Below are 17,256 nucleotides of genomic sequence, written 5' to 3' on the forward strand. Positions count from 1 at the left end.
TCCTTCCATCGCTGTCGCAAGCTGGTGCAATTCCAAGCGGCTGGCTAGAACAGGCAACAAGTCCATTCGCTGATTCGTTCGCTCATTCCTACGTCAAAGTAGAGTGGGAAATGTGCTGATTCGGCCTATCAGGAATTTATCATGCTTAGATAGCGCCGCTAAGTGTTGTCACACACAACAATATCTTAGCACTAGTTTATAATCTCTTGACTCTAGAACAAAGACCGATAGCTGAAAATGAATACCTGATGATGTGGCCTATACACAAACCGAAATACAAATGTGTTTCCGACCGAGCATTAATCAAGTAGGCCCTTTATTTTCTACAGGGTTGAAAGACCACTGGATAAGTAATTGTCGACTGTGACTCGCATGCAACAAAGACTCATGATGGACGCGCCAGCGCATGCGAGCCTGAGTTTCCGGACTTGCCAAAATACTACAAAACTCCCTGTTTCAGCGAAGTTCTTTCAGTCGCAAGCTAAGCCCTGTTGAGGACGAACATCGAGACCTTGTAACTCAAAATTCGGTTATCAGGTGCGGTGGTATGGCTACGGGATAGAACTATTGCCACTGTAGAGTAGACAATCCTTATCGAGACTGCACTTGAGCTCGAAAGAGCGTCAGACGAACTCTTGTGGTATATACACATCATCGAATGGCTCGATATACATACTAGTAAGGGTGAATTCCTGTATTGCTCCGAATTCTATGCTCATATGTATGAAAGGTAGCCCGCAGAGCCAGGCTACGAGAACGCTTCTCATGGCGAAGGGCCTCGTCGATTCTGTGCCTATATTGTTGCAGCCCTTCCGGTCTGCAGACCATCCCAATGCTATTGAATCAAGATCCTTCGCTTCACAATTCCACTCGCGTGCGATCGACCTCATCGTGTCTTCAGCTCATCCCGAAGTGCATAAAGATCCTATTGGTGTCGTCCTCAATGAATGTCGTGCTTGAGGATCTTGATATTCTGGGCGTGTCACAGGTGCCAGAGGTATACTAGTTGTGTTACAGCCAAGCGAGAGGACAGGTCCAAATCGGTGCATTCAACGAAGCGACTAAATCTAGGGGAGAAAAGAAGAAGAGGTTCTATCTGCCGCGTGGAAGCCTTTTTGTTGTAGGCTAAAGGAACCTTCCATCAAACACCAATTGACCAGTTCACCACTTGACCCTTCACTCCAGCTCGTCCTCGACCGTCACAGTTTCTCGCGCTTTAGTTCTTTAGACAGCGGTCATTATAATTTATTCTTTAGTACATAAATTAAGATAGTAGGTAATATCCAGACCTAAAGACGCTTATATACTAGTAACCTTATCCGTATATCCTCTCTTCGAAGTAAGTCTCTATCACCCGCCGACTTAGTATCGCCGCGTTAATCCGCTCTTTTAATTCCGGTGCTAGAATATCCCTAATTATAGATACTAGTAATTTCTCTTTCTAACATAGCTTTAACCGGGCATTCTCGATTTACTTAAGCCACCGGGACATTAAGTTAGTCGCTCTTAAGTGAGAGGGCGTACCAGGTTTTAACGGATATATATCTATAATTAACTAGTTTAGTGACTTTTCGGGTAAGGGAATATAGCTGTAAAAAGAGATCTTTCCATATATCTTTTGGAAGATCTTTCCACATGTCTTTCGGGATGATCTGGTTTTGTAAGGGAAACCAATCAAAACTACCGCTTTTCGATAACGCTTCGGGCCAGTTTAGGCCCTTGTCAAGTGTGTCATATAAACCTTGCTTTCTTTGATGATGGGTCCACCTTGCGATGGGCCCTTCTGGAAGGGTTCTATTTGGTAGATGATATATGTATACTACGTCATGTAGTTAAGAGAGGCTTGAGGATAAAAGGCCCATGCAATGGGGCCTTTTGGAAGATCCTCAAGAATCAATTGATGTTTTGACCTGCATGGAAAAGAGATTGATTCGTAGCCGAAGCGTTGCCTCAACGATCATCCTTGTTTGTTTCGATTCAACCACCTTCTACCTGGCCTATCACCTTTCTATCCTTACAATAGCTAAGTAGCTATGGTACGATAACACCTAAGGCCTATATATCACAGGGTAGGCCACGTAAGCGCTAGTCACGCATAAACTTAGGTGGTAGATACTACGGCGAGCCGCCTATTAGAGAGGCTAACCGTCTAAAAAGCTAAGGCTAAAATCGATTAAAACGGTGCCCCGAGCGGGGCTATATAGAATATTTACTAGTTTAAGATCGTTATGAACGATTCCGCTACCGTAGAGAAATTTAAGTGCTAACGATATATTAGCGAGGATCGTCTTCGTATCGGAGGAATTACCGGCGAAAAGATCGCTAGCTAGCTATCGGAGCTACACTAGCGATTTCGTATCGACGTGCTCGGTATATATACTTTAGAATCGGGCGTTAGAACCGAGCGTACGAAGGATCGCTAACTAAAGAGTGGGTTAGAGTTAACACTAATAGATTAGACCGATAGTACCTACGTGTCCCTCGAGTGACGAGTGAATCACGGTGTTATGATATTTCCCACCATGAGGCTATTCACACTTTTCGGCCTTGGGACTCAGGCCACCATGGGAGATCATCCATGGAGATCAACCATGGCGCACCACTTCAGGGTGGCCTATCCCTGCGCTCTCACCGCTGTTTTCCACGGAGGAGAGTCATCCGCCGATCTACATACAGCTCATGCAAGCCAACGTGGTTACCCCTCTCGTGGTAGGGTTTACTGTATATAAGATCAGTAGGGGGACAGGGAAGAAGGCCGCCCCAAGAAACAGTCTCTGTTACAATCGGACTTAGTGCTTTGCTCTCCTACCTAGTCGACAGGCTTTCTACCCTGCAAGTAGACTATCTTTACACACGGACTCGCGTATCTAGGATTTAGTAGCGTAAACTAAGTAGTGCTCTTCCGGGCTAGCGGCCTTAATAAATTTAACAATAATCACACTACCTAGTATATCCGAATACTCTGCCTACCACATAGACGAATTTAGCTGCTCCGAAATAGTCCTATAGCGTGTGAGCTAGTATCCTTTCTCGCTAGCTCTAATATGCATAGTATCGCCTTTCTCAGGCCCTAAGCGAGCGTTACCGGCTGAGACTGCCTGTAAACTTAGTGAAGAGTTAGTCGCTCGGTATACTGATTGACCTAATTTTACCCTCTTTGTTAGTTACTAGGGGGATGCTGGCGTGGGCCGGTTAGTAGCCATTTGAGCAGGGATCACCCATAAAGTTCGTGGGAGCAGTTAGAAGTCAAAGAGAGCTCTGCATTTAATGAAAATAGCCCAAGAGCCAGTCGAGAAAGCGGCAAGCTGTCTAGGCTGAAGTAACCGGTCTAAATTTCTATAATGCCCCTCGCTAGCAATTTAGATTGGCTCGAATACATAACTAATCCCGGCGGATCTATAGTATCTCCTTTCTCCGGCTATCCACCAGTACTGCTGCTCCGACACATCCGGACCGCACGTGACATGAGTAGTGTTAGGTGTTGGAGTCCTATCGGAGACCGCAACTTTGCCAGATACGTGACCTTAGAATAAGCCTAGAAGACAAACATCAAAATCCGTGCACAGTAGAGAGCCACGAGGCAGGTACCGGCATATGGACCCCGGAGTCACGCCACACGAGGAACTACGACGTCTCCAATTCCCCGCTTTCTTGGTCGTCTTCATATTCATCTATCCTCGCCAGGACCCTGTGTCATCAACGAAAACCGCTGTCTGGTTCTTCGGCCTTAAGACTATGCAGCAGAACATATTTGGTCTGGGTGGTCTTTGAGCATCTGCTGTTTCCTCTGTCTCGGTGGATGGAATCGACATTTTTTTCTTAGATTTGTCCCGAATCCGCCCTTTGAAGCGGCGGCTAACTACTGATGTAGGACATCGCTTCGTATGGGCCTCTGTGATTTAAAAACCTTTCAATACTGAACCAATTCTACCACACCTATTTACCCGAAGTCTCTTCCTTCCCAAACTCCACTTTACTTGGTATACTGCGCCTTGAATTCATATCGCAAACACCCGGCATCCCTGTATCCTCCAACACCCCCATTATTGCAGTCTGTGTAATCCTTCCTCAACAGACTCGTGCACGTAATCTGGTCGTTGCTATTCGGGAACTTCTGGTCCCCCAACGGGGTCCAAGGGCTCTGCTTCTGCCCTCTGCACCCCTTGACCCACGAGATCGAGTAATAGTACGGTGCATCATTCGTCTTCGTCTGCCACACAATTGGATCACTCTTTTCATCCATGATGCTCGAAGAAAGAGCGGTGCCCGCACACGCCCACCCAGTATACTGGTTTTGCCAGTCGGGAGAGATGTCTGCGTGCTCGCCGAAGTCGTTGGCACCATGACATTGGAGCGAGCCGAGCTTATCTCCTGGTGTCGTTCCTGCGGGCGGGGGCGAGTTTTGGTCAGGCTTCTCAATCTTGTAGCTGAAGCTAGTGCCACAGGCGAATTTGGCTTCACCGGATGGTTGGATTGAGTGGCTGTTGAGGCCCTCACCTGTATTACTTTATTAGTGTCTGGGGGCTGGTCCGGTCAGGATGGAAGTGGGACTTACACTTTGGAGCAATCTTCTCGAACGTAGCCTTGCAGTCGGGCAGGCAATCTGTTCTCGAGTCGGTTTCAAAGTGGAACTTGTAGCCCTTGTAAGCGCTGGACTTGATGTCGGCGCTGGTTAGGTCCACTTTAGGAGTTTTGGAGAGGTCCCTGCCGCAGAAGTTCTCGGACATGTGTTGGAAGAAGGAGACGTCGACATCGATGGCCTTGCTGTATTCCTGCATTCAAACCACACGTTAACAATGCACTTGAAATTATCATGCAGACTGGGTACATACTCCTCCATTAGCACAAGTGATGTCTGCTTGGTCTGGGTGGTCGGGGATGTTGATCTTATAGCTGTACTCCGCACCGCATGGAAGAGTCACGTTTGCTCCTCTCTGCACACTATGACTGTCCAGTCCTTGGCCTGTCATTCCATGTCATTAATACACCGTCACTCACTGGCTCCAAGGAAAGCTTACAATGAGCCGTTATATCCTTGATCGCCCCCGCACAATCCGTGTTACACTGCTCGTTCACGTTATTAGGTGGAGTGTACGAGAAGTCAAAGGTATATTTCTTATACGCCGTGGACGAGATGTCGTTGCCGGCAAGCGTCATATGGCGCGCCTTCTTCGCATCACCCTTGCAGAATTTATCCGCCAAGCTGTTCACGAAAGAGACGTCGACCGCGACAGCCTTGTCGTACCCAGTGTCGGAGCAGGTCACGTTGGGCTTATCGTCCATATGCTCAAGAGCGTACTTGAGTACATCGGCCTGTGCGTTCAACCAATCCTGGTCGAAGGGGAAGAATATGGGGTTTATTACGTCGAGGCATTTACAGTATTTATATTTGCCCTATACGAACCAGGTCATTAGTATATACCACTGGCAATAAACAGGGTGACGAGATACATACATCCTGACAAACATTATCTTTCCCTTTGCAGTCCTGGCAGAGTTGGGCATCCTTCCCCTTGGGCGCATCCGCCGGACACTTCTTGGGCTCATCAGGAGGAGTCTCTATGGCGGGAATGTTATTCTTCGGTGGGTCTCGAATCCCAAACGCGAGCGGCAGATGGTTTTTCGCGTAGACATGGAAAGCCATCCAGACCAGGCTGATGCCACCTATCCCAGTCGCAACCATCTGGGCCTCCTGTGCGGTAGCAGAAGTGCCCAGGGCCTTGAGCACGTCCTGGCTTAGGAATTGGATGTCTTTAACCGCATCGTTCAGGGCTTTAATCAGCTCGGAATTGTCAGCTTTGAAGTCCTCGAGGAACTTGGTGATGCCGCATGCTGCTTCCCGCTTCTTCGAGCATGCAGGAACCTTCCCCATCATGTCGCTCAGCTGCTGTTCGAGCTTGGGTGACATGAGGACGTCCAAGTAACCTTTGGGTCCCGTCATAACGGCTACCGGGGCTATCACGGTGGCTGATGTGGGCTTGTTGTCTTTGGTTGTGACTTGGACTTGGGTTATGTATTCTGTGTCTTTTGCTTTCCACTGGACATTATCAGCGAGGATAATTGCAAATCAGTGCGATGATATGCTTACGTTGCCCTTGTCGTCGATATAGTTCGAGAAGAATGTGTTGTATGGTGCTGTGGTCTCACTAGGGTCTATTAGCATAAGCGATAACAATTTTAGGAAGAGCAAACAGAAAAAGCGACGAACATTGGATTCACGAAAACCGGATTGATTCCAATCTGCCCAGTGGTTGTAGGTATAATTGCGGCCACCTCGCCGACGCCTCTCTCTTCGACGCGGGTCGGGGGCGAAGTAGACTCCGCTGGTACTTCGACCGGCCAGGCGAAGGCCGCCGAAATGAAGAAGGATGTTACGAGAAGAGACTTCATGATCATGGAGTATGAGAGATTGTCACTTGGCTCTTTCAACGACTCCAGCGGAGGGCACTATAAGCTTTATACCTCTGGTTTTTCTCCAGCACCAACCCCCCACCCCCCCGGCGTCATCGGACGAAGACAACAGCCCCAAAACAAGTCCGAGGCAGAGTCCAGCAAAGCACTGCCCAAGTCTGCTTTGTTGACCTTGTTGATAGCGACTGACAGCAGCTGCATCCAACGCAACATCCATCTGCACAATTGGGCCCCAATTCGAGGAAGTCGATGGCATGTGGAAAGTCGTCAAATAGTCAATAAGGGGCGAAAATATAAATACCACTAGGAGTAGTACCCTCAGACCATAGGTTATAGATCGGGCCCCCACATCGCCGCAGCCTCACAAGGTTTATGCCGAGCCTCACGATGTAGGGTCTTGAGCTAGGGTGTCAGGCACACAGCCATCGTTGATCCGGGTGGTGTTTTTTTTAGATTGGGGGCTGTTGGGGGCTTCAGCATTAGATCAGGACCTGACAAGGCACCCAATCAATGCTCGTAGCTCTGGTTAGCTTTCCCCAAAGGGATACATTCACTGGACCCTCATACTCCCATATCAGCACTAGATAATCCGGCGGGGAAATCTTACGGGCGGGTTCTAAGTATTTGGCACTTGCCTGGTGCGGGGGCAATTTACCAAGGGCAGGGGCTATGTACTAGAGGCGGGGCGACACTGTGCATACGAGAGGACCAACGCGACACATTTAGCAATGGATATTGATTCATTGTACTCATGCAATACCCCTCACGCAGATGAAGGTCGTGGCGATGCAGTTCAGCTCGCTTGATGCCTGTTCTTGGCTGGTCGTAGACCACCGGATGCTGCTTCAAATTGGTGAAGATATAAGATGCTAACATTCGCACTGTGCGATAAACTTCCATTATTACTTTGTCTGGCCTCTTCGCCAATTCATTTCACATTATTTCTTTATCTGTCTCCTCTACTACTCGACTATGAGATTCCTCAAAGGCCTACTTTGTGCCTTTGGCCTAACCAGCCTGGCCAGTGCTAAAGGCCTGTCATGGAAGCTCGATAAGTCATGCCAAACAAGTGGTAAGCCAGACACGCTCTTCCTGTTGACCTTTGAATAACACGTTTCCGTCCCCCAGATCTCAATGACATGGTCACTACCGCCGTGAATAACGCCTTTGCGATGGCAAATGATGAGGCCGACGTACTCACCAAGATCCTCGCCAATCAGGACCTGGGCCAGAACAAGGAAAACATCCTCAATGTTGTCAAGTGGATGTTTACGAAAGACGGCGAAGAGCCGAATAGAGAGCGAATTGGTGTGCTGAAAAGTATATTCACTTGTTCTTTTATTCTCATCCTTGAGGTCGGTTTGCTGACTGTGACAGCGCGTATGTCGCTTCTCGCCAAGGCAAAGGATCGTAAAGATGACGAGGATCCGGACGGTTCGACGGTAAGCCTTCTAGGTTCAGCTCTGGCATGGCTATGTCAGGTGTAATAGGGATACAAGTGATTGACAGATGAGCAGATCGTGATATACTGTGGCTTTGACCGCTTTGAACCGAGGCCTGGCGGTCAATGGTACGATAAGGGTAGGTTCATTAAGCCAACAACATTCACAATCTCCCTGGTCTGACGTTCATACAGACATCGATGAGGTCCTCGAAAAGGACCAGTCATTTGAGGCATGCAAAGGCCTCCAACCTAACGTAGCCTACACCTGGGTACCTGAGGAAAATTCGAAGCCTTCCCAGGTTCAGTTATGCCCATGGTTCCTCAATTGGATGAAATCTAAAGATACTAAAAGCCTGAGGGACGCAGAGGCTAAAGGTCTATTTTGGCGGGCAATCAGCAAAGGCCTGTCGAAGGCGCACACATTACTAACGCCTATTGATGTGATCTCGCTGCTCGACAAAGTGGTTCTGCACGAGCTAACGCATACACGTGTTGCGGGCGAGTCGCTGGATGTTGATGGGCCCAGCTTTCTGACTGTTAGGTATGGGTGGAACAGGTGTCGGAAGTTGGCGCAGGAGGGAAGCGATGATCGCAACCGGCAAGCACAAGTCAATGCGGATTCGATTGCGCTTTGTGGGTCTGGTATGTTGGTCCCTTTTGTGAATTTTGTTCACGTAGGTTGCTGACTGAGCTATAGCCATCAGGTATATTAAGCAAGGGAAGCAGGTGAAGGAGAATGGGGACGTAGAGGACAAGTAAGGATTGGAAGTGGTCTGTCAGGATAGCGTTGTCTATGGTGTATACCTAGGGAAGCTACATAGTTTTATCATTTTTTTGTTATTGGGTATTTATCTCTCTGTATGGAATCACAAGTCACGGTAGACTTTGCAATTTCTCTCAACCATATATGTCGTGCCAGGGTCCGCCTACATCTGCGGATACTCTCAGTATTGGGTTCTATATAGTAAACACGGGGATATGCTCATGGCAGTCTGGTCAGGACAGACAGGTCGAGGCACAATACAGGATGACAACCACCAGGAAAAAAAAAGGATGACCAAACACCCACCGGAGGGCAGCGTGGTCCACTGGAGGTAGCAAAATCAAAGATAAAGGCAAAGACCCGGCTAAGATCGCTTCGTCGCCTAGAATTCTATCTCTCCATAAGAAATCACTACCCGTGTGCGTAACGCGTAGAAAATGCGAAGATAGAACGAATTGATTCACTAGAAAGAGTGACTGGAAAAGAGATGGCTGAACTGCTTCCTTCTTCGCGAGACAGGTCCTGAAAAATGAGTGTGTCTCTTCTCTGTCCTTGCTCTCCCCACAAACCAATACAGAAGACATAGCTATTAGCTCCAAGTGAGAAATCAGAAACCGGCTACTAAACACCCACCGGACCTAGCCAATCAACACTTCACTCTAAACCCGTCAGCAGTTCCCCCACTACAATAGGTACTTTATGTACAGGGGTGTTCATAGGTACATAGGAAACGACAAAAATAGAATAATGCACCAGTCAAACTCAGCCCGTCGGAGAATCCCCTTACCTTGGCCATCAAGCAAGCAGATTGGTTGATTGGTTTATTGCTTGTGGATCAATCGCTGGGGCTGATGCGGAGACTAACTCAGCCTCGCCAGCCTGATACATTTAAGGTTGAGTATTTCTCTATTCCTCCCCCTCCCCATCAACCATCAAACCGACCACGACGACATCACCATGAAATGGTCATGGAGTCTTACTGCTCGACGCCGAGACGAAAAGAAGCTTGCTGAGAGGCGCAGGCGCATCAGCGACCGTCCTGAATCCCTGCCAGCGGTCCGCGAACGGACCCTGACGCTGCCACTCCCACCTAGTAACACGGACTTGGTCCGAAATAGTCGTCAACAAAGAACCTGCGATCAGCAGCAATCTGCATTTTTTTTTACGCTCCCACGAGAGATCCGGTATCTGATTTATCGGGAAGTCCTGGCCCCTCCAGGTCATCCAGAACTCCATGTCGCCAGTGCGGACCAGCGACTCCTGAGTCGGCGCTGCGTTAATGAGAACCCCGATATTCCAGGCTTAGAGCACGGCTGTTGGGGCCGTTGCTACAAGCGAGACGGCACGACGGCCCGGAGTGGGTACCCAAAGGGGTATAAGCCTGAAGACCGTTCTCCTTACCCCATAAGACTGGGATTGTTGCGCTCTTGCCGACAGGTGTATGTTGTTAGAATCTTCCACATCTAAGCAAGTGACAAACCCACTAATTAAGCTAGATACTCCGAATCAATTGATCTCCTCTACTCCCAAAACATTCTCAGCTTCCGCCAAACGCGGACTATCGTGGATCTCCAACGTACCATTGTCCCCCAGCGCCTACATAGCATTCGATCTATACATCTGTACTTCCTGCTCCAACTATACTGGTTTGGGACGCGCATAGATGCAGCCGACAGTATCTATCCTCTCGACATACCTTTCTTCTGGGAGTCCGCCTGGAAAATCATCGCCGAGATGAAGTCGTTGCAGTGCGTTCGGGTTGAGTTCACTGATGGACGCCTTGACGATGAATATCCGCACCGGGATGCGGTGGTGCATCTTTTGAAGCCGATGGCGACAGTCAAGTTCCCGAAGTATATTGTCCAGTTCGATTGGTCAGTTGCGGTAGACGAACTTGTGCGCTTGTTGGGGAACGAGGTGCCTTTTGAAATTCAGGTCAAAGAGAAGCCTGTACAACCCTTTTATTTTTGGTAGGGTCTGACAGTATCCTGCCTCATACAGGCTATGAACAAGCCGTAACTGTGGAATCGAAGTGCCTTGGACGATAGTTTGCACATAGAATATGAGGGCAGATGAGATTGACGCTGAAAATGACTACTTTTGAGGCCAGAAACGCATGGAATCCGCGCTTATCCGAGTCAACCGTACATCGCCATTCCAATGGCCCAAAACTCCTAACCCAGAAGATGTCCCCCTCACAAGACATCACCGTGAACACTGCGGAAGTGATTCATCATGTTATCTCTGCGATTGAAAACTTTATCACAGTGTTTTTCGAGACATAGAACGGAACATGGAGCCACGTGCTGTTTATCCACATGGCGCATCAGGGATGCTTTGCGGCCGATGGGGCCCGGTTTGTTGCAATTTGCACATTCGCAGATCAAGGAACTCGATTGACTTCTGGTATTTCTCAATTTAAAGTTAACATTGCTCTTGATGCAATGGGGTCTTATGTATCAAGAGAGTTCACTTGACTTGTTTCTTCGCCCGACGAGTGTTGGTCTTCGAGCGTAGAGGATGGCCGGCCTTACTTTTGATGGAGTGGTGCTTCACCACGGGCGGGGAGCCAGAATGATCGGAAGAATTATTATTGAAAAAGGGAGTGTTGAACTTCGAGCGTCTAGTCGTACCGCTAGGATCATTAGGTGTATTGCTTTCGTAGGGGAAGGCGCCCGACGCTGACGACGTTTGATCTAGTCCAAGAACCTAGTCAAAGGACATGTAGTTGGACAGTTCAGCTCTTGCGGTAGAAACAGGAACATAAGTCGACTGTCGCATATTTCCAGAGCCATTTTGAAGATAAGATATATATGCACCTATTAAAGTGGGGGATGCACTAACGGCAGTCTGATCGGAACAGACAGGTCGAGGCACGAGAGAGGACAACAGCCTCCAGGAAGGATAGGAAACGCCAACCATCCACCGGAGGGCAGTAGATAACCCAGTCGACTACCTCGAGTAGATCAATAGGCAGTAGCAAGCTCCATGAAGAAGAACTGTGGAATCTCACATTTCTTCTATTGTCTTCAGGATCAGATCACTCCTTGTAATGCATGACGTAGTCGAAATAAAGAACGATTGAATTGCTTATAAAGACTGTCTGTTGTGTGACCGATAATCTTCTTCTTTCTGTGTGTCTTCCTCTATGAGGCTTTCCACACGACCCAAAACGGCAACGAACAAACAGGATAATTAATGCAAAGGCGACAAACTGTAAGGCAGAACATAAGATTAGGAAACGGACCATACACCGGAAACCAACACGCTACAAAACCACCGTCAGCAGTTTTCCCACTACACTAACGTAATTCCCGGCCGTCTCGAACACCCCATCCAAAATCGCATCTTTCTACCTACACACCAACTTCAACCACCTACCATACCACCAATTCGCTCTGAATCTCAGCAGAAATCAGCTAATCAGGAGGGCAAGATCTTATTAGCCCTTAATGATATTCAAAATAGCGTATCAAATCTCTACGCGCAGCAGCGAAGCTATACGAAATACCGCTTACTACCCTACACAACCGCGCACACGGCCTATCTTCACGCGTCGATACACGCCCATCAGGCCATAAACTGACCCAATTAGAAGAGGATTCGCTTGTTGAATAGATTATCTCTATAGATTTACGTAGAGCACCGCCTAGGCCGGCTACTGTGCGAGTAATAGCTAACTTCACCGTCAAGCTGTGGGATCTTGAGTCTCCAGAGGGCCAATGCTGTTTTCCTGTCCTAGTTGCAGCAGATCAACTGGGTGATCGGTCGACTTCTGGAGAATACTGGTTGGCCAAGAACACCCAGGCTCGACTTTATCAAGAAGGTCCGGCTGTCCTTTTTGTGAAGTACAGGCCCGATGTGCTCGTGCTACCGACTGAATTCTCGTCTTCGCGACTCGGTGCCGTAGGGATACTTCCCGTTGGGTCGGTTCCTCTGGGCTATGACGATATTAATCTTCCATTCGGTATGGCTTTCGTGGGTCGACGGTATGACAAGGGATCTCTCATTCGCTCCATGTCTGCGTATGAAGCAAACTTCCCTGCTCGCAAGGTGCCACATCTGCTGGAGTAAGGTACGGCATGGAGTAGCAGGCTCAAGACGCATGGTATGTGGCAATAGTATTGAAGATGGTACAACATTATTGGATATCTCGGAGAGATAAATCAAGGTGTAACAATAGTATAGCGAAGGGCAAGGGTTGAGATTCAGAGAGAAGGACGCTGTCTCTTTATTAAGAGATAGAGATTAGGATTAAGTTCTCCAACAATCGCGTATTTACCTTCTTTGTCGTGGTGTAGATTGAGGCACAAGCGGGTGCAGGGGTAATTCTGATATTCTGACCCTTCTGTCGCAAGTTTTCTTCAGCCAAATCCGGTAAACATCACTTTCCTGAGACCTGTAACCATTTAGCACTAGAATTACCCTGGACAAGACGAAATATTATGAATCGTGCATTAGGGTTTATCTAACAGGCTATGATAGCATTGACTTTTACAACTTTGAAGTGCTCTCCTCGCGGCCAACAAGGTTAGGGTGACCGTCGTTCATTGGTCGGGTGACAGCGTAGAAAGCAACACCCTCAGTCTTTGTTGAGAACTATAAATGGGTCAGCAAGTGTATACAGGTTGATTGATTGGAGTACAGAGAACTAACCTGAGCCTTGGATCCAACATGGAAGAAGGCCCAGTCTCCAGCAACGAGGTGGTGGGTCTTGCCAGTGGCCTCATCCTGTATGTTATCAGTATCATTCGTAATACAGATTTCGAAATCGACTGGGATCTTACTGTGATGTCGATTTGACCCTTGAGAACATACTTGGTCTCCTCGTAGTCGTACTCGCCGTATCGTGTAGGTCCGGGCACAACACGGTAGAATCCAGTGGTCAGGTAAGGGGTGGAGTGTGAGCTCTGGGATTTGATTGAGTGGAAGTCGGCGATAATGGCGCATTCGCCCTCGGGGATAGGGATGTGTTCATGGCCGGCGCCCTTGATAATGGTAAGAGGAACGATTTTGTTGTTAGACACTAGAGATGTTAGCACAAGATTTTAGACGACGACTAAGTGTATCTTACTGTTGAAGCGTATAGATAAAGACTAGAGATATAGACAAGTAGGTACGAGACAAGCTGTCAGCACCTGCTTATATACCGATTGAAACGGAGCATTCTCGGCATAGATAGTCTTATCAGACCTTGAGATACGGGGTCCGGCTCCGGAGCCGTAGCTCCGTGCTACCTCTCAAGCTTATTCAGCTGCCACTAAGCTAGTTACAAAGAGGGTTAGTGTTAGCGAATTTAGGGGGACCGAGACATAACGTGATCGGAACCTCACGGCCCTTGGCCGGATTATCCTGGAGGAAATCCTATCTTCCATTACCTTGTCGGTATTTTGTTATAAGATCTGAGTTCCGAATGTCTCATCTGGTTGGCCCATATGGAAGCCTGCCTGCCAGGTCTCCGGGTTTTGGATTCTGGTGAGGAGCTTTGTCTGAGGGGCACTGCTGGCAGGAGATGATGGTTCGTAGTTAATGGGGAGACGTTTCTTCCCGGTCCCGTGGGAAGATGATCTCATGAGGGGCGGCTGAGAGTATGGACGTCAACTGAAGTGGCCTTTGTGACGACAGTGATAGAGACGTGACGCTGGGTCCTGTAGACTGGTGGCTCTATAATATATGTAATTACTAGGCCTATCCTTGTACGGGGCAGAGAGACAAAGAAGAAGTGTGAACCCAACCGGCCATGGCAAAAACGATGGAAGAAAGGTGATAATGAAGTACGCGGGTATGAGCAAATATAAGTGAAGTGGGAATAAAGCAGAAAATTCATGAGAGTTCCGTTTCGGCTTCACCACCTTGAAAAGAAAATGGGAATGATAACAAGAAGCACTCAACAGACTCATATGGACAGGGTATCAACAGGCTACACCAAAACCATCGGGCCAATCTGCAGGGCGGGAAAGTAAATGTTCAGGGTATGCAAACGAGAGCTCAGGTACTGTTGGAGCGCAGCAATGTCTATGATGAAAGAAGGAACGGTTAGCCAAGGGTCGATCCGGAACCCAGTCCTTCAACAACAGACATGGTAACGTACCCGATCATCGATCGTCTCTTCATCTTTGTCTTGAGGCTCGGCGAAACTACCACGGCCTATCGGGCCAGCAGTGGAGATTGCCCGGGTCTCTATGCCAGGCCATGGTGGGGAGGGCAACTCTTGTTGTTTCTGTGACTGCTGCTGTTGATTTTGATTATCGGAGACAGATGAGTGGATGGGATGCATTTCTCCACTGCTCGAGATCCGAGGTTCCTTGCTCTTCTCCAGCAGCGATCCACCAAGCGTTGCGCACTTGAGAATGGTCTGCATCATCTGGTTCTGCTTAAGTGGTTTGGACAGGTACTCGTCCATTTGAGCCTGGATACACTTCTCGCGATCACCCAGCATGGCGTGTGCAGTGAGTGCAATAATCGGGGTTCGCTGGAGACCACTCTCTCGTTCATACTCTCGAATCTTGCCAGTAGCCTCGAAACCACCCATGACGGGCATTTGAACATCCATCAAGATCACATCATAGCGGCGCTTCTTGACAGCCTCCACGGCCTCTAGACCGTTACCAACAACAAAGACGTTGTGGTTGTGCCTTTGGAGTATCTTCATGGCGAGTTGCTGGTTGACGTCGTTGTCCTCAGCAAGAAGGATGTCGAACGAGCGGGAGTTGTCGGCGGCGATCGGCGTCGACCGACCCTCCAATGCAGGAAGCATACCATTGCCCATATCAATGGGCTGGCAAGGCGTTGTCATATACGAGCTGATACCAAGATCCAAAGCAGATTTCAAGCTGACACAGACCAAAGGACATACCAAAACAATAGGGATATACTTGAACTCGTCGGATGTTCGCAGGATGCGAGCAGTGTCCACCGAGTCCACAATGATGACATCGTATGCATGACCAGACTCCTTTCCAGAGGGGTCTTGGATTTCAGGTGGTGGAACATGCTCTTCGTTACGCACCACCAACGGCTCTAATTCGATCTGCTTGAGCATCTTCATGACATTAGTGGCTTGGGCACCGTTCTGGCCCTTGTCGATGAACAGCACCCAGTGATTCCTGTATGGCAAGAGCTGAGAAGCAATAACGTTCAAGGACTGATCGGCAAGCTTCACGACGCAAGTGAAATGGAAGGTACTGCCGTGTCCGTACTCCGAGGTAACCCAAACGTCACCACCCATGAGATTGACCAGGCGTTTGGAGATTGACAGACCGAGACCGGTACTACCGAACCTGCGGGTGGTTGACCCATCAGCCTGTTGGAAGGTATCGAAGATCAAGTCCAATTTGTCCTCCTCGATACCAATACCGGTGTCGGAGACGGAAAACTCAAAGGCATATTCGTTGGTGGTGCATTGCTCACGATCGGATTTGCGGATCGTGAGCTTAACTTCACCATGGTCAGTGAACTTGATGGCATTACCGACTAAGTTGAGAATAATCTGGCGCAGACGAAACGGATCGCCAATGACATAGTCGGGGACTGTGTTGTCGACCTGGTAAGTCAGGCTAAGGAATTTCTCATTCGCCTTCACAGCCAAAGTTTTGAGCGCATTGAATACGGTACCGCGCACGGTGAATGGAATGCTCTCAATGACCATCCGGTTGGCTTCAATCTTCGAAATATCGAGTATATCGTCAATGATTGTGAGCAAACTGTTGGCCAGATTGTGCACCACGTTCAGCATTTCCCGGGTATACGGCTTCAGGTCGTCGGTATCCAGCGTGAGCTGGGTCATACCAATGATACCGTTCATGGGAGTTCGGATCTCGTGGGACATGTTGGCCAGGAACTCAGATTTGGTGCGATTAGCAAGCTCGGCAGCCTCCTTGGCGGCAGTGTTTCGTTGAATACTGTCTCGCAGGTTGGAAACCATTTTATTGATCTTGCGCTTCAGTTCGTCCATTTCTCCCGAAGCGTTGACAGTGATGAGGTTGGTGAAATCACCATCCGTGGCGGCATCGGTAATTTCGCCAAATGCACGCACCTGGGATGTCAGGTTCTCGGCCATGGTGTTCACATCCTCCGTGATCTCCTTCCAGGTTCCTGCGATCCCTTCCACATTGGCTTGACCACCCATCTTTCCATCGACGCCGACATCGCGAGCGACCTTCTTCAGTTCAGTAGCGAACTTGGCCAAACGACCCACTATGTGATTGATAGTCACTTTGAGGGTCAGCATCTCTCCTTGCGCGTGCACCTCGATCTTCTTGCTAAGATCACCCTTAGCAATAGCTTGCGTCACGTCCGAGATACTTCGCACTTGCGACGTCAAATTTTGCGCCATGGTATTGACGTTATCGGTGAGATCCTTCCATTTTCCTTCCACATTGTCCACCTTAGCTTGACCTCCCAGGGTACCATCGGTACCGACCTCACGCGCGACCTTGCTAACCTCGAAAGCAAACGTGTTGAGACGGTCCACCATGCCGTTGATGGTACTCTTCAGATCAAGCATCTCGCCCTGCACGTTGGCAGTGACCTTCTTGGTTAAATCGCCCTTGGCGACAGCCGTGGTGACGTCCGCAATCTCACGTACCTGAGTAGTCAGGTTGTTAGCCATGCGGTTGACGTTCTCTGTAAGGTCTTT

The 17,256-nt window shown here is 48.7% G+C and overlaps 4 protein-coding genes across 4 annotated transcripts; 2 read left to right on the forward strand and 2 right to left on the reverse strand.

Annotated features, from left to right (window-relative positions):
• Positions 1 to 3,973: 3,973 nt before the first annotated feature.
• On the reverse strand, positions 3,974 to 6,390 carry N7458_000553 (uncharacterized protein; the record flags this gene model as incomplete). Its single annotated transcript, XM_056903947.1, has 7 exons — positions 3,974 to 4,497; positions 4,556 to 4,772; positions 4,833 to 4,963; positions 5,019 to 5,394; positions 5,456 to 6,037; positions 6,089 to 6,146; positions 6,209 to 6,390. 7 exons carry the CDS (start codon positions 6,388 to 6,390, stop codon positions 3,974 to 3,976), a joined length of 2,070 nt encoding a protein of 689 aa, XP_056771714.1.
• Positions 6,391 to 7,383: 993 nt separating this feature from the next.
• On the forward strand, positions 7,384 to 8,614 carry N7458_000554 (uncharacterized protein; the record flags this gene model as incomplete). The annotated part of the gene is made up of 5 exons (XM_056903948.1): positions 7,384 to 7,483; positions 7,540 to 7,853; positions 7,929 to 7,992; positions 8,048 to 8,497; positions 8,553 to 8,614. 5 exons carry the CDS (start codon positions 7,384 to 7,386, stop codon positions 8,612 to 8,614), a joined length of 990 nt encoding a protein of 329 aa, XP_056771715.1.
• Positions 8,615 to 9,575: 961 nt separating this feature from the next.
• On the forward strand, positions 9,576 to 10,592 carry N7458_000555 (uncharacterized protein; the record flags this gene model as incomplete). Its single annotated transcript, XM_056903949.1, has 2 exons — positions 9,576 to 10,057; positions 10,115 to 10,592. 2 exons carry the CDS (start codon positions 9,576 to 9,578, stop codon positions 10,590 to 10,592), a joined length of 960 nt encoding a protein of 319 aa, XP_056771716.1.
• Positions 10,593 to 13,112: 2,520 nt separating this feature from the next.
• N7458_000556 (CheY-like superfamily) lies at positions 13,113 to 17,229 on the reverse strand (the record flags this gene model as incomplete). Its single annotated transcript, XM_056903950.1, has 5 exons — positions 13,113 to 13,217; positions 13,275 to 13,349; positions 13,406 to 13,644; positions 14,615 to 14,633; positions 14,710 to 17,229. 5 exons carry the CDS (start codon positions 17,227 to 17,229, stop codon positions 13,113 to 13,115), a joined length of 2,958 nt encoding a protein of 985 aa, XP_056771717.1.
• Positions 17,230 to 17,256: the final 27 nt, after the last annotated feature.

The sequence above is a fragment of the Penicillium daleae genome (genome assembly GCF_028827525.1).
Source record: "Penicillium daleae strain IBT 16125 chromosome Unknown utg000001l_segment0_segment0, whole genome shotgun sequence".
Taxonomy (NCBI): domain Eukaryota; kingdom Fungi; phylum Ascomycota; class Eurotiomycetes; order Eurotiales; family Aspergillaceae; genus Penicillium; species Penicillium daleae.